Source organism: Ptychodera flava, chromosome 3 (genome assembly GCF_041260155.1).
Source record: "Ptychodera flava strain L36383 chromosome 3, AS_Pfla_20210202, whole genome shotgun sequence".
NCBI lineage: Eukaryota > Metazoa > Hemichordata > Enteropneusta > Ptychoderidae > Ptychodera > Ptychodera flava.
In genome coordinates, this window is record NC_091930.1 from 26,092,545 (window position 1) to 26,109,061 (window position 16,517).

The window sequence follows — 16,517 nt, forward strand, 5'->3', positions numbered from 1 at the left end:
ATCCCTAGAAACCTGCACGCCGAAATTTTATCTACTGAGTAGTTTTAAAAAAAATGAGTTTCGACAAGGAAAAAACAAGGAAAATTGCCCCCGAACATACTAATATGTATATTTCATCAAGATTTCATCAAATACGGCCAAGTTTTCTTGAAAATTAGGTTTTGTTTCAAGTTGGTTAAATTTTGTTACAAATAAGGTTGATTGTTACAAATAGGGTTGACACGTCAACCCTATTTGTAACAATCAAACCAATTTGTAACAAAAGTTAACCCAATATAGGTTTAGTATGATTTCGGTCAGAAAATAAGATTTTTAACATTTCGACCGAAATTGGGGAAAATTGCCCCGAAAAAACCTATCTGCACAACTCGATTATATCTTACGAGTAGGCCTCTTATACTAGGTAACCTGCACAACGAAAGTTAATCTAACGAGCATTTTCGGAAAAAACATGTTTTGACAGGGAAAAATAAAAATTGCCCCAAAACATACTAATATGTATATTTCATCAAGATTTCATCAAATACGGCCGAGTTTTTTTGAAAATTAGCTTTTGTCACAAATTGGTTAAACTTTGTTACAAATAGGGTTGATTGTTACAAATAGGGTTGACACGTCAACCCTATTTGTAACAATCAACCCTATTTGTAACAAAGTTTAACCAATTTGTAACAAAACCATATTTTCAAAGAAACTTGGCCGTATTTGATGAAATCTTGATGAAATATACATATTTATATGTTTGGGGCAATTTTTATTTTTTTCCATGTCGAAACTCATTTTTTTCCGAAAATGCTCGTTAGATTAAATGTTGTTGTGCAGGTTCCTAGGGATAAGAGACCTACTCGTAAGATATAATCAAGTCGTGCAGATATATGCCAGAAGTTTGTTTCGGGCCAATTTTCACCAATTTCGGTCAAAAATGTTTAAAATCTTGTTTTCTGACCAAAATCTTACTAAACCTATATGGGGTTAAAGTTTGTTACAAATTGGGTTGATTGTTACAAATAGGGTTGACGTGTCAACCCTATTTGTAACAATCAACCCTATTTGTAACAATCAACCCTATTTGTAACAAAGTTAACCAATTTGTGAGAAAGCTAATTTTCAAAAAAAAAATTGGCCGTATTTGATGAAATCTTGATGAAATATACATATTAGTATGTTCGGGGGCAATTTTCTTTGTTTTTTTCCTTGTCGAAACTCATTTTTCTTAAACTACTCAGTAGATAAAATTTCTTTGTGCAGGTTGCTAGGATAAGAGGCCTACTCATGAAATATAATCAAGTCGTGCAGATACATGCCAAAAGTTTGTTTCGGGGCAATTTTCATCAATTTCGGTCAAAATGTTAAAAATCTTGTTTTCTGACCGAAATCATACAAACCTATATTGGGTTAAATTTTGTTACAAATTGGGTTGATTGTTACAAATAGGGTTGACGTGTCAACCCTATTTGTAACAATCAACCCTATTTGTAACAATCAAACCCTATTTGTAACAAAGTTTAACCAATTTGTGACAAAAGCCAATTTTCAAAAAAACTCGGCCGTATTTGATGAAATCTTGATGAAATATACATATTAGTATTTTCGGGGGCAATTTTCTTTGTTTTTTCCATGTTGAAACTCATTTACCTATTCATTAGATAAAATTTTCGGCTCGCAGGTTTTTAGGGATAAAGGCCTCCATCTAACAGGTAATCATGTTTTTCAGATACATGCCAAAATTTGGTGGGCGGCATCAGTCACTAATTTTGGTCAAAAATGCAAAACAAATCTTCTTTACTGACAGAAGTCATACTAACCCTATTTGTATCAAAAGTTAACGCTATTTGTAATTCGTAAAACCAAAAAAAAATTTTGCTCTTCCAATAACATGGTTTCAAAACAGGGCAGGTAGGTCGGCTGGTTTTTTCCCCCTATATTTTCTTTTAAATATGCACTTTTCAGGGGTCCAGGGCGATCTAATACTTACCACAACATTTCCAGAAAAAGCGTATCATACATATTAAAGGACTAAATACATAAAAGACGTCGACGTCCCAAGCAAAAATCAAATATCAGGTGACGAACACGTGATTTTACGGGGGGTTTTCTGTCTTTTTGTTACTTCCGTGTTTACGTTGCGCTAAAAAGTTTTGGGTCGCAGGCAAAAAAATAGGGTAGGTCGGGTTATCGGAACACGACAACTTTTTTCTTTTGCCTATCCTATCCATCTGCAGGCCACCGAGACTTTGGTCGGCCTCTGTAAAGGATGCTTCATAGTAACTTAAATCATCATCAAACTTTAAATTTAAAAAACTTTCAATCACGTCGGCCTTGAGTTCGATATTTTCCTCCTTCAGTCGTATTTTTCTCAATATTACCTCAATAATAATGCCGTACAGCAATGGCAATGCCGTAAAATCGATAATTTTATCAAGCTTCAGCAGCCGAAAACCACAAAGGCAGAAAGGACCCATCATGTAGTTACTCATAATCCAAGCCAGACACAGATAGGTGAGACACTACACATATGGTGTCCAAAGCTAGATAGTGGAGTCGTTTATGTTCCAGATACCTTCGATCTGGTATTTGACCTTATAGTATCGGTCACCCAAATAACCGAGTAGTTTAGAATATCACAAAAAATATAATCAAGTGCATTTTTTTAGAATTCGAGGGACAGATACTTCTGGAAGTGAGTAATCATAATTTTATTGAATGTTATCGTGATCCCTATGAACATAAAAAGTAGAGATGAAACGTGATTCTGAAGAGTATTCAGAACGAAAATCTCCGAATCTAAAAAGTGGTGCGGCCGATGCAGATAATAACATCGTTTATGATAGTCTACCTCTTGAGGTTTATGATACGAAATATGCCATGCACTTGACTCATCCCTTCATCAAAGGTCATAGGGTTACTTATCCATCAGCGCTCGGCAGCAACATCGAGTGGGAAATTACCCTTGTGTCTCTGTCTCCCAGTTAATTGTCAGTGAAAATCTCCCTACAGCAGGTTATACAAACTGACGAATATTCAATTTGGATATTAAAATGGTGGTAGACTTCATGACACTACTGACACTGGAAATGCATTCAACATTTAAATTTACAGTTGAGAAATACCTAAAAAAACAACATATTCCGACGTTGAAATATTTCAGGGCTCAAAGCAAAACTAAGAAATCATTCTTGATATTAAAACAAATGCAAAACCAACTGGAACGTCCCAATGCCTGCTCAGAGGATCACCCAAAAACAACCTTTAAGGGACCCATCAAAGGCGAAATTCTTAGATACTCGCCTACATGCAATACCCAATCGATTTCAAGAAAAAAGTAGAATTCTTCACAAGCAAATTGATAGACACAATATGCACGGCAACATAAACCAAACAGAAACCTGCACAAAGAAATTTTATCTACTGAGTAGTTTAAGAAAAAATGAGTTTCGACAAGGAAAAAACAAAGAAAATTGCCCCCGAACATACTAATATGTATATTTCATCAAGATTTCATCAAATACGGCCAAGTTTTTTTTTGAAAATTAGCTTTTTCATCACAAATTAGTTATAGTTTTTGTTACAAATAGGGTTGATTGTTACAAATAGGGTTGACACGTCAACCCTATTTGTAACAATCAACCCAATTTGTAACAAAATTTAACCCCATATAGGTTTAGTATGATTTCGGTCAGAAAACAAGATTTTAAACATTTTTGACCGAAATTGGTGAAAATTGGCCCGAAACAAACTTCTGGCATATATCTGCACGACTTGATTATATCTTACGAGTAGGTCTCTTATCCCTAGGAACCTGCACAACAACATTTAATCTAACGAGCATTTTCGGAAAAAAATGAGTTTCGACATGGAAAAAAATAAAATTGCCCCAAACATATAAATATGTATATTTCATCAAGATTTCATCAAATACGGCCAAGTTTCTTTGAAAATATGGTTTTGTTACAAATTGGTTAAACTTTGTTACAAATAGGGTTGATTGTTACAAATAGGGTTGACACGTCAACCCTATTTGTAACAATCAACCCAATTTGTAACAAAAGTTACCCAATATAGGTTTAGTATGATTTCGGTCAGAAAACAAGATTTTAAACATTTTTGACCGAAATTAGTGAAAATTGCCCCGAAACAAACCTATCTGCACAACTCGATTATATCTTACGAGTAGGCCTCTTATACTAGGCAACCTGCACAACGAAAGTTAATCTAACGAGCATTTTCGGAAAAAATGAGTTTCGACAAGGAAAAATAAAAATTGCCCAAAAACATACTAATATGTATATTTCATCAAGATTTCATCAAATACGGCCAAGTTTTTAGAAATTAGGTTTTGTTACAAGTTGGTTAAATTTGTTACAAATAGGTTGATTGTTACAAATAGGGTTGACACGTCAACCCTATTTGTAACAATCAACCCAATTTGTAACAAAAGTTAACCCATATAGGTTTAGTATGATTTCGGTCAGAAAACAAGATTTTTAACATTTTTTAACCGAAATTGGGAAAATTGCCCCGAAACAAACTGCTATCTGCACAACTCGATTATATGTTACGAGTAGGCCTCTTATACTAGGCAACCTGCACAACGAAAGTTAATCTAACGAGCATTTTCGGAAAAAATAAGTTTCGACAAGGAAAAAATAAAAATTGCCCCAAAACATACTAATATGTATATTTCATCAAGATTTCATCAAATACGGCCAAGTTTTGTAGAAAATTAGGTTTTGTTTCAAGTTGGTTAAATTTTGTTACAAATAGGGTTGATTGTTACAAATAGGGTTGACACGTCAACCCTATTTGTAACAATCAACCCAATTTGTAACAAAAGTTAACCCAATATAGGTTTAGTATGATTTCGGTCAGAAAACAAGATTTTTAACATTTTCGACCGAAATTGGGGAAAATTGCCCCGAAAAAACCTTTGGCATGTATCTGCACAACTCGATAATATGTTACGAGTAGGCCTCTTATACTAGGCAACCTGCACAACGAAAGTTAATCTAACGAGCATTTTCGGAAAAAATGAGTTTCGACAAGGAAAAAATAAAAATTGCCCCAAAACATACTAATATGTATATTTCATTAAGATTTCATCAAATACGGCCAAGTTTTGTAGAAAATTAGGTTTTGTTTCAAGTTGGTATAAATTTTGTTACAAATAGGGTTGATTGTTACAAATAGGGTTGATTGTTACAAATAGGGTTGACACGTCAACCCTATTTGTAACAATCAACCCAATTTGTAACAAAAGTTAACCCCATATAGGTTTAGTATGATTTCGGTCAGAAAACAAGATTTTTAACATTTTTGACCGAAAATGGTGAAAATTGCCCCGAAACAAACCTTTGGCATGTATCTGCACGACTTGATTATATCTTACGAGTAGGGCTCTTATCCCTAGGAACCTGCACAACGAAATTTAATCTCACGAGCATTTTCGTACAAATGAGTTTCAACAAGGAAAACAAAGAAAATTGCCCCCGAACATACTTATATGTATATTTCATCAGGATTTCATCAAATACGGCAAAGTTTCTTTGAAATTTAGGTTTTGTTACAAATAGGGTTGATTGTTACAAATAGGGTTGACATATGTCACCCCTATTTGTAACAATCAACCCAATTTGTAACAAAAGCAGTTTCGGAAAAATGAGTTTTGACAAGGAAAAAAAAAAGAAAATTGCCCTCAAACATACAAATATGCATATTTCATTAATATTTCAACATATATGGCAAAGTCTTTTGAAAATTAAATTTTGTTACAAATAGGGTTGATTGTTACAAATAGGGGTGATACATGTCACCCCTATTTGTAACAATCAACCCAATTTGTAACAAAAGCAGTTTCGGAAAAATGAGTTTTGACAAGGAAAAAAAAAGAAAATTGCCCTCAAACATACAAATATGCATATTTTATTAATATTTCAACATATACGGCAAAGTTTTTTTGAAAATTAAATTTTGTTACAAATAGGTTGATTGTTACAAATAGGGGTAATACATCAGCAGTCAAATACACAGTGAACTGAACATAAACCAATCAGTTAGCATCTGAACGGTTTAAATAAATGCAAATCAAGTTTCATTGTTCTGGCATCGCTCCTTCGTCGTGAAGCTCAAAACTTTTCATCCAAAACTTGCAGTTGGATATTCAGTGAAAAACTTATATCATTCATATTAAAATATAATTTATAATAATATTTCTGTGTGTGATGTAGACTAGGTTCACAAGTCGGTGAATTTCTATAGAAAATCTTTTGTAAATAGCTTCTCTTGTGTATCTCCTATTTCGACTTTTACAGCCTAGGCCAGGTTTTCCTTGTGATTAATTGAACGTGTTGCCTTTGAGTCTGCGCAGTAGTGAGTTAGGTTCTGCCGAATTCGGGAGAAACTCCCCTGCTGATCGTTCACCCCCCCTTCCCTCATTGCAGTCACCCAACTCACGCGTTTCACATGAAAACGCATTACAAATTATCGCGTTCACCCCACTCAGACATTCACAAATCACAGACTCGAACCAAGTATATGTGTGTGCAATAAAGGTTTGTTTGTATGAAAAGGTTGACCGAGTTGTCGCCCAAGTTTGGTCTTCTATTTCCAATGAGTGTTGTTGATATGGTATACAATAATGATATACAATAATATTCTATTCAGAGTACTAAATCAGTACAGTACACTACAATAATACTTTGCAAAAGCCCCTCACTGGAATAGATAACCTGTATGAAAGTGACAATATTACACCATCAATTGACCTGAAGCAAAATCGAATTAGGGTCGATTCCATGAGTACGTGAAAGCGATTTAAATTTTTGTTCTAAGGATTGCTAATTTGGTCATAAGATTAAATTCTGTCGAAATACTTCAATATTTTTAACCCTGTATATATATTTAGGTAAATTGAAAATCACATCTACTATCATTCTGCTATCCGTAGTAAATCTTGGAATGTCACTCCTTCTTGAATATAAGTATAAATTGTTATCACTAAAACCGACTTTAAAACCATGTTAACCCTCTCCTTATTGACTCCCGGATAAAACTTTGGACTTGTAAACGACACAGTGGTCCTATTTATCACATCCGATGAGAGGGTTGTAGAGATAAAGAATGCAAAATTGACTATATCGGAGAAACAGAACGATCCTTTCAAGCCCGAGTGAAAGAACATTTTCGTCAAAGCTGCGTCACGTCAGAGGTTTCTAAACATATTTACAATGATTCCCCGGGTCATAATTTCATGGTAGAAAATGTGAAAATATTGGAACGAGAGCCGGATTGGTTCAAGAGAGGTATTAAGGAAGCGATATACATAAGAACACATAAACCAACGTTGAATCGGGATGGCGGACGATATCGTCTGCCTCGAATCTGGGATAATATTTTAAGATCACGCATGCACAGTGGTGCTTATTAACAGTGTTGTTAAAGACGGCGGTATAGTTGTCAGAAGCTCTGAATAGAGAAATAATTCTCCGATTCAGTACAAAGTATTTAGCTACAATAATATAGTATGTCTTCACAGATGAGTCTGCATCATTGTATTAATTAGATGTGTATGTCCGTTTCAAAAAGACATCACTGTGATAATAATCAATTCTGTGTCTGCTCATGTTCTGCAGCATAACGAACGAAATTTTTCGTCTTTCAGGGATTGTGGCGCATAACAAATAGTCGACACAGTCATGTGCAATTGATTTCATCTATCGCATATTTTATAATATTATGCATGCACGTACATAAGATATTACTCGAATTGTCCATTTTGCTTGTTTCTTATCTCGCATTAACACAATAATATATTTGCTTTGCTACTCATGTTACCGTTACAGGGTACAAGGATAAACTTAAACAAAATCTCGTTGTGTTTTACACAGAAAAAAAACAAAAGAAAATTCTTATTCTTGTTCATAACATGGTATTTGTTATATACAGACCTAATTAAAATATAATCTGGTAGACAATAGTCATGTTACACTTATTTGACAGTGTAGTTTGAATGTTGCCCATGTATTTGCAAAAACGAAGAACATATAAAAGCAGTTCATAACACCATGATAAAGTGAGAAATTCTCGGATTACGTTACAGGTAATGTTTAATGCGTAAAAGTGCCATTTTACTGTTGTAATTTAAGGTTCCTTGTAAGACTGAAACAGTATTATTCAATCTTTGGCATATAACGTTGGATGTGACTTTTCAATGTAAATGCACAATGTCATTCCAGTAGTGCGAAAAATGATGTTCTGCTCAGATGGGATTGTTTTATTTCAACTCAACTTGTGATTCACAACACGAACCGAAAGCCAAAGTATTGATATTGTATTAAACCAAAAACAATATTGTCAAATAGTGAATTGAACGTCAAAGCTCTCGAAACAGGAAATGGATAAAAATCTCACATTCAATAAGAAATGTTGCAAGGAGTATTGACAATGTAAGGAATGTGAAATTGTGAAAGTTCTCAGCTCCCGTGTTTATTTTCGTCCGCATTAAAAGTGTGTGCAAGTTGGATTATCTTTTGTATAGAGTATGTTATCTTTTCTTCTTATCATATCAAACTTGCAAAAGGCAATTATTCATCATAACATGAAGAAGTAGTAATGCACTTAACAAACATGCAATAAATAATCTACCATTCTGCTTTCAGACCAGTCTTTGGTTGTTTTCCGTTATGCTTTGAAAACCATTTACATGGTACTGTAAAAATGTTTTTCGTTGATCGATGGATGATTCTGCCTTCTGAAGATTGTTGGCGTTTACACGGTAGGTTCCCGAAAACCAAAATCATAATTAATGAAATATCCGCGTATCTGCTATCTTTAATAAAAATAATGGCAAGGCAACAGTGATGTCATCTGTTGATATCATGCAAAATATACAAGAGTATGAGGTTACGTTGTGAAAATAAAATTTCCAGATAAAACAATAACAAACTGTATTGTAATTGTAATCTTTGACGTTTCTTCTTTTCTATTTTATATATCTTTTTTACATTGAAATACAAAATGTCGTATTGGAAGAGCTTAATTAGATTTCTCGCTAGTAGATTCTTATAAATACGTACCAATGACCTTACAGGAATTTTTCATGGGCCAAAAAGACTAAATTTATACCATGTTGTCTCCAAATTAATAAAACATATGCCTACATTTGTTTGAAAAGTGTTATTATAAAATCGAGTAAAATATTACTGAGTGTAAAAAAGATTTGAACTCCTGGTTGATTTTCATATTATTATATTGTGAAGATTCCTTCTACAATTCGATATTGACGTTGTTTCTGTACTACAACTGCATATTCCTACTATCTTAAGTTTTCATTCATCAAAAGTAATTACGGGAAGCTCTAATTACACGTATGTTTTAAAAACGTTATAATCGCTATCGTCTATAAACGATTAAAAATAATGTTAATATGTGTCGTGAAATACAGACTTAACAAGTAAAATATACATTGAGCGGTTTGATTACTCTACGTATGCTTTTATGATGTGAAAAAGTACGTTTCCAGTTTCTGCAGCTGAATTGTTTGCTCGTCATCCTCTTCGCAAAAGATGTGTTCTACTCCAGAAAATGCCAGTTTATACTTCGTCAATAACTGATTTTTTTGTGTCAGTCATCATCGGCCAATTCCATGTCCATGATTTTAATGTTGTTCTACAAAAGCAAGAAGGGAGACAGAAACATTGTATCTTTCATGTGTAAGAATGACGCTGGCTCCTAATATTTGAAAGATGTGTGAAACTAAAAGCAAAACGCAATGCTAGGGAAACTGATCGTTGACATTGGCGAAGATGATCAAAAATATATATCATCTTTACAAATTTTTAACCTAGTAATCCAATTTACTATAACAAACTGCAATACTACCCTCCGTACAAATAAAGTAGTATTTTGTTTATTCTCATCTGTCACAAATCCATTATCTTAGTCTTAATTGAATATATTATCGGTGTCTAGATTTGTTTACTTATTTCTCCGCTAGTTGATTGTGTTCTTCTTACCTTCTCATCATTGGCCATTTTCTGCAGAACCGCTGTTAAGTCGGCGAAGGTGGGTCTTTTCTCGGGATCTTCAACCCAACAACTCAGGATTATAGAATACCTTCAAACGAAGAGCGGGCATTTATGTTATACATTAAGAGGCTCTACGCCAAAGGCAAACGTCACCATTATTATTAAATCGACGAAAAAATTAATTTCATTTACATATGCAAATGCTCACAATTGTTAGCTAACAGCCGGTTTCCAGATTGGTGACTTCTTCTATCAACATATCATTTGCGGTTATTAAATATCATCTAGACGGCTGTGAAACAAGACATTTGCTTCTTTCTTGATTGCCTACACATAAGGAAACCTTTCAAATTTGCTGGTAAATGCTAACGTGGGCCTTCTGAGAGTCTTCAAATCCCTATTAAAGGTTATATTAATGAAACGCATATCTTACAGCTCCTGTTCACATTGCGAAGGCTTCGGCATTCGATAACCTGCTTGCAATGTTGACGTCACTTCTTGTTCCGACATTCCCGAATACGGTCTGTTGCCTGCGAGAATAAACACTGATCAATGAGACTTTACAGCATCAGAGGAGGCTATATGTAGGGCTAAAGATAATGGTACCTCTGAGAGCGAGATGAAATTTGCATTCAAGCACTTGAAAGTTCTTATAAATGATTAAACTTAATAGTTTGTGATGGCGACTGTCATAGAATCAATTATTATCTCCAATTGCATCCACAAAATATGCTTCCTCAATGGATTTGAGCTAATCGGACACTAGTGAGCCTTTCTAAGGTTCACTCAACTAAGAGCTGACTTTATTGGAGCAATTACCTTAAAGCACTGATGATAAACAAGATGACAGGTGTATTTTGCGAACTGGTGGCATTTTCACTTACCCATTGTAACAATTTCCCACAAGACGACTCCAAACGACCAGACATCACTTTTTGTCGTAAATATACCATCACGTATGGATTCCAACGCCATCCAAGGAACTGGCAAGTTACCCTATGTGACATGAATAATACATACCTTTATTAATAAATTGAATATTTATACTTCTTCGATAAAGCCTATTCACAAAACAATTCCGAAAGGGAACTTTTTAAAGAGTACAATGCCTAAGTTAGTGTTCCAGAAGAGGTCAGTCTGCATGTGCGTCCTATTTTCCCAATCTCCCTGTATAAACTATTCTCACCTTTGTCTTACATTCATATTCATGATTGTCAACCACGTCACGCGCCAATCTGAAGTTGGAGATTTTGCAAACGTTATGCTTATCAAGGAGGACTTTCCTGGCGGATAGATCCTGTGTACACACTGTGGATGAGATATTCGAGATTTAACGAGTACAGCCTGACATGCATTAAGATTTTAAAAAATAAAAAGGTTTGAAATATCGGCACTTTTAATAGAAGGAAGGGTATCCTTGCCCTTTCCAACTAACGTACTGTTTCTATGTGCCAACCATCAATGTCTGATAAAAGCGCGTTTTGTACCGATGTCTGGTTACGTCAGGTAGGCAAATATAATTTGAAATATCGTCTGTCTTTGTCAGGTACCGATAAATAACAATGTCTAGTCAATTTCTGCCTGTACTTAGAGAGTACTTTAAAGAAACCGCAAACTTGGTATAAATTAATCAGCTCTATACAAATGTATTATTTAATATTTTAATTATTATATCGCATATGGAGAATTCTTTTCCTACTAATGTATTACCCCACTCGATGACAGAAATTCCATTCCAGAAGACACCTGGCATGCAAAGGTCATGAGATTGGTCGTTGACAATGTCCTGTTGCCACTGTGCATATTGGCATAGGCACCTCCCTGGGGACTTCTGTTGCTTCTCAAAAAGTCTTGCAGATTGCCTCCTTCCATAAATTCTAATATGATGTAGAATGGTTCTAAAAGGACGGAAATTAATAATATCAGTAGGATGCAAACGTCATCACTAATATCAAACATAGAAAAGCAATACGTCGAAAACTTAAGTTTGTAATTAGATTGTTACCAGCAATCATTTTAAGTGTGTATGAACCCATTCTTCTTCACTGAAAGTCAGTTTTTCATCGTTTATAGGTAGAGCTTAATATAAAAGAGACAGTAGTATATATCTTATGACAATTTTCATAATTTTGTGTATTAAACAAAACTATCGTCAGATTTCATTTCTCCATACACATGTATAAAATAGACATCAGAACGGGTCACAGGCCCTATGATCAGTTTCATTCGAGGTAAATAACGTGTCAATTAAAGGGGTAATGAGTTGCCAGTACATACTTTTCTGCCAGAATTGAAGATTTACCTTTTGCACACACATATGAAGGCTATTGCATCAAGATTTATTTAACAGTGTTATTGTAACGTACTCTTACTCTTTCACCATCATGGGTCGACGGGGTGAAATTAGGTTCAGCAAATCAAAATAAACTGTGGTTGATAATAACGAACAATGATAAGGAAGACGTTTTATTGTCAAATATTACAGCTACTCTCCTAGTAAGAAGAAATCAGCAATGATCCGTTTGTGTTTTCATGATAATTTAGCTGTAAACGTTTATTTTCAGTGACTCTAGAACTTACATATATAAGTTCTCTGAAAAAACACTTCAATAGTTGTCCTTGTACTAGATTTGAAATAATGTATTTATCAGAATATGGATTTCTGTATCTGGGTTTTCCCGTCTCCCATTTCGAAGACAGGTTAAGATACTTTAAAATGGAAGCATTAGGAATATAAAATCACGCCTTTACACAAAAACATCAAGAGGAGCAGATAAAAAATAGGCTTTTTTGGCTTGGTTCTTATTACATCTCCTAAGATGCCCTACATAGGCTGAAGAAACTGAAATGTCTGATAAACGATTATAACCTTTCCGAATGATAATACCTGTCGCAGAGTAGTGTAGCATAGTGCACAGATTTGCCTTTACGTACACAAACCTACTCAAATTCACTGTTGGACTCAAAAACGTCATGTCTAACAAGTGCACATAGAGATAGGAAATACAAATCCAATTTTAGAACTGATAGGCTTTGGCCTGGATGAAACAAAGACAAGCTGGTTCGATTAAGCGCTCAAAGTTCAGGAAAAGTAGGTTTGTGTAGTAGATAATTAGAGTCTGGCTTTCTTACCGTATCCAGTACAGCAGCCTAGTAGAGATACGATATGTGGATGTGCTCCAATGGATTTCAACAGATCTAACTCATTCATAAAATTTGTCTTCTCAACATCGAGAGAATATTCTGCAAAAAAAAATCCAAAAGAGAAGGAAGATTGATGACATCGCAAGAATACTGTCGTAGAACTCCACTGTATTATAACCTTTATCCCGCGTTGGTGTTGTGCGCTCGTTCTCTGCGCGACTCACGTGTACCTCCCCTTTCTTGCCTCTGCGGAACCTAGTGTAGGACCGGTGGCAATTCTCTACGCTGGAGAGCTGAGACTGTCTTGCATCGCAAGAAATAAGCTTTGGGGGCATTTTGCGACCACTACCCTATCATCTGTGAGTCGGAGTAACCACCCATCGAACATCGATCAAATATCGAACGGCATTGTAATTAACTGCAGACTTACTATAGCCCAACTCCAAACTAAAAGTTACGAAAGTCTAGTCTAGTCTATGTAAAATTAAGTCAGATTAAGGATATAGAAATCATAAAAATTTGTCGGAAAACACACCGTAAAAGGGATAAAGAACGATATTTTACGGGAAAATACCAAGTTTAGATGATTATCCGTTGGTAAGCGTATCTACCTTTTAACAACTTTACAGCGACATGTGTGACTCCTTGTCGGTCTACAATGTTCCACGCCTCGGCCTTGACAACCTTACCGAAGAATCCTTCGCCTAGAGTTTCTTTTAGGCAGAGGAACTCACGTGAGACTTCAAGCGTTGTCTTTTTCGAGAGTTTCATATACATAGATTCGCTTTCTACGCGAGGTGACATCGATGTGTAATGTTCACTGTCATTCTTATGAACAGAGAGAGAGAGAGAGCGAGAGAGAGAGGAGAGAGAGAGAGAGAGAGAGAGAGGTGCATAATACATATGTGTATGTATGTATGTATGTATGTATGTATGTAGTCTGTCTGTCTGTCTGTCTGTCTGTCTGTACTGTCTGTTGTCTGTCTGTATGTCTGTCTGTCTGTCTGTCTGTCTGTCTGTCTGTCTGTCTGTCTGTCTGTCTGTCTGTCTGTCTGTCTGTCTGTCTGTACTGTATGTATGTATGTATGTATGTGTGTGTGTGTGTGTATGTATGTATGTATGTATGTATGTATGTATGTATGTATGTATGTATGTATGTATGTATGTATGTATGTATGTATGTATGTATGTATGTATGTATGTATGTATGTATGTATGTATGTATGTATGTATGTATGTATGTATGTATGTATGTATGTATGTATGTATGTATGTATGTATGTATGTATGTTTGTACTAGACTCCTAAAGTCAAATTTAAGGTGTGGACTCGTGTGTATATTGACTTTTTTTTCTTTTTCATTCACTGTAGGCAATATTTTAATCTCTGAAGACAAAATTACGCCTTGTAGACATTGAATATTGAAATGCTTTCCTCAAATCTTCTTCCATGATTTCAGACTGCTTTGCGTCAATAAACAACTGAAATCACGGGAGATGTGAGGAGGGCGTAACACTATTTAATCACTGAAATTTGAAAATGTTGATGATAAGTTGTTTTTTTTTGATATTTGTAGTCGCCATTCTAAGCTTGCGGTGTGTAAGAAATTCAAATAGGTCTTTCCGAATCATTTCAATTGCCAACTTCCTAAATTCTTTCCCAAAAGAACTCCCGTTGTGAATCACATACAACCACGTATTGGAATCCATAAGAATAAATAAGCATCCGTACCTCTATGGGTCCACTGTTGAGTCTTGTGTGCGGTCAGCCTTGAGTTAAGAACAAAATATGGATAAAATGAAACCAAGTTAATGAACTGATTGTATATTTCCCTTAGTCTGTAGATGGTTTCCTTATATGACTGTTTATAGAGGTTTCAAATTAACTCGTAAGGGTAACAAGAAGGGAAATGATAGAGGTGTAGAGTCAACCGAGTTTTCAATTGAATGACAATGACCAACACTCTTTAGGTATTAGCAACTTACTTTATCTTGTAGTTTTCTTCTGTAATAAAAGTTAGAGACTATAATTCCCGCCAATGCTTGCTATTAGAATGAAGACAACTAGTGACACAACTAATGCAATAGTACCAGTGTTTGAAGAGGACGAGGTAACTGAAATGGAAGAAAAGAAAACAAAAACTAAAACCGATCAAAACCACTGGAGCGTAAGTCATAACCATAACCTCTTATGGTAATTTTATACGTTACAAGCATCTCAGAGATGAGAGCGACAACCTGTGGCAGACATACACGTACTAGTAAGAGTGCTTTTTAATTAAATGAAATGACTTGACGACCAAAGCATGTACAGAGAAGTGCTGTAATGATGTAGCTTGCATCAAGAATGGCACGCTTGTCAAATGTTGTAATACATAACAAAGTATTACTGAAAGTCACTCAACCATAGCGATCTCACGGTCCTTACTACATGCAGCTGTAGTACACATTGAAATTGTGCATAATTCGATGTTTTCAAGACATAAATTGGTACTGTCTTGCATATATCAATGTTTATGTCGACTAAGTCACACATTTTAGAATTCTTTTCTGGCAATCCACTTGTGGGGGCTCATTTTATAGCTTTTGGATTTTCATCGTGGAAGTTTTTCGAAAATATTATATTTTTCGTCATAGAGTTAACACTAGTGTGGCAGTCATTTTGAACTTCAAATATCGGTAAATGTTCGGACATTTCATTACCTGGTACCAAAATTTACATGGTGACTCTAATTTTTATTCTGGATTTGTCAAGGAAATGACTTGAGTTGCTTTTGGAAAGTTTCAACAAAAGTCCAGGTCTTTAATTTCGAGGAGCTTACTACCTTACCAGTTGTTATCGTCGAATCGTGAAAAATTGTCAGATTTTGCGATTTTAATAGGCTGAAAAAGTGCAAAAACATGATTTCAAGACTTTGGAATCTCGCAAATGGAAAAGGGGCAAAATCCTACAGTAACAGTCCGTCCTGAATTACTCAATAGTATGGTTCAGAGATCAGAGCTCATAAAAGTGGGTCAAGATGTCAGCACTGTTCAACAACCCTAAGGCAAAACCAAACCCTGTTTTGTTCGAACAATATATAGACTAAAGTTGTTCCCTTTCAACTCACCTGACTGGTTTGTGTTCACTTTAATAGCACTCGCGCTATTAGTATCTACTCTCAATTCAATAGAAGCATCCTGATTTCGTCTAGTTGCGGGCACGGTGAATGCCGTAATCACATCGTCTTCAGTAAGTCTGGTGTCCTCGGAGAACGCGACTGTGATCTTACGACCATCGCACTGTCACAGCCGTAAGCTTTTCTGTACATTTGAATGAATAGGACAAAATTTTAATTGTTATACATTGAAG

General features: G+C 35.2%; 1 protein-coding gene across 1 annotated transcript in view; it reads right to left on the reverse strand.

Moving 5' to 3' along the window:
* Window positions 1-8,917: 8,917 nt before the first annotated feature.
* The window catches only part of LOC139129799 (tyrosine kinase receptor Cad96Ca-like), a 42,878-nt gene continuing 35,278 nt past the window's right edge, over window positions 8,918-16,517 (reverse strand). Inside the window, exons 13-14 of the mRNA XM_070695484.1 lie at window positions 10,011-10,110; window positions 8,918-9,663 (exon numbers count right to left, since the gene is read on the reverse strand). Coding sequence (XP_070551585.1) covers window positions 9,619-9,663; window positions 10,011-10,110 — 145 coding nt within the window. The 3' untranslated portion in view covers window positions 8,918-9,618. The remainder of the gene's footprint in view (window positions 9,664-10,010; window positions 10,111-16,517) is intronic.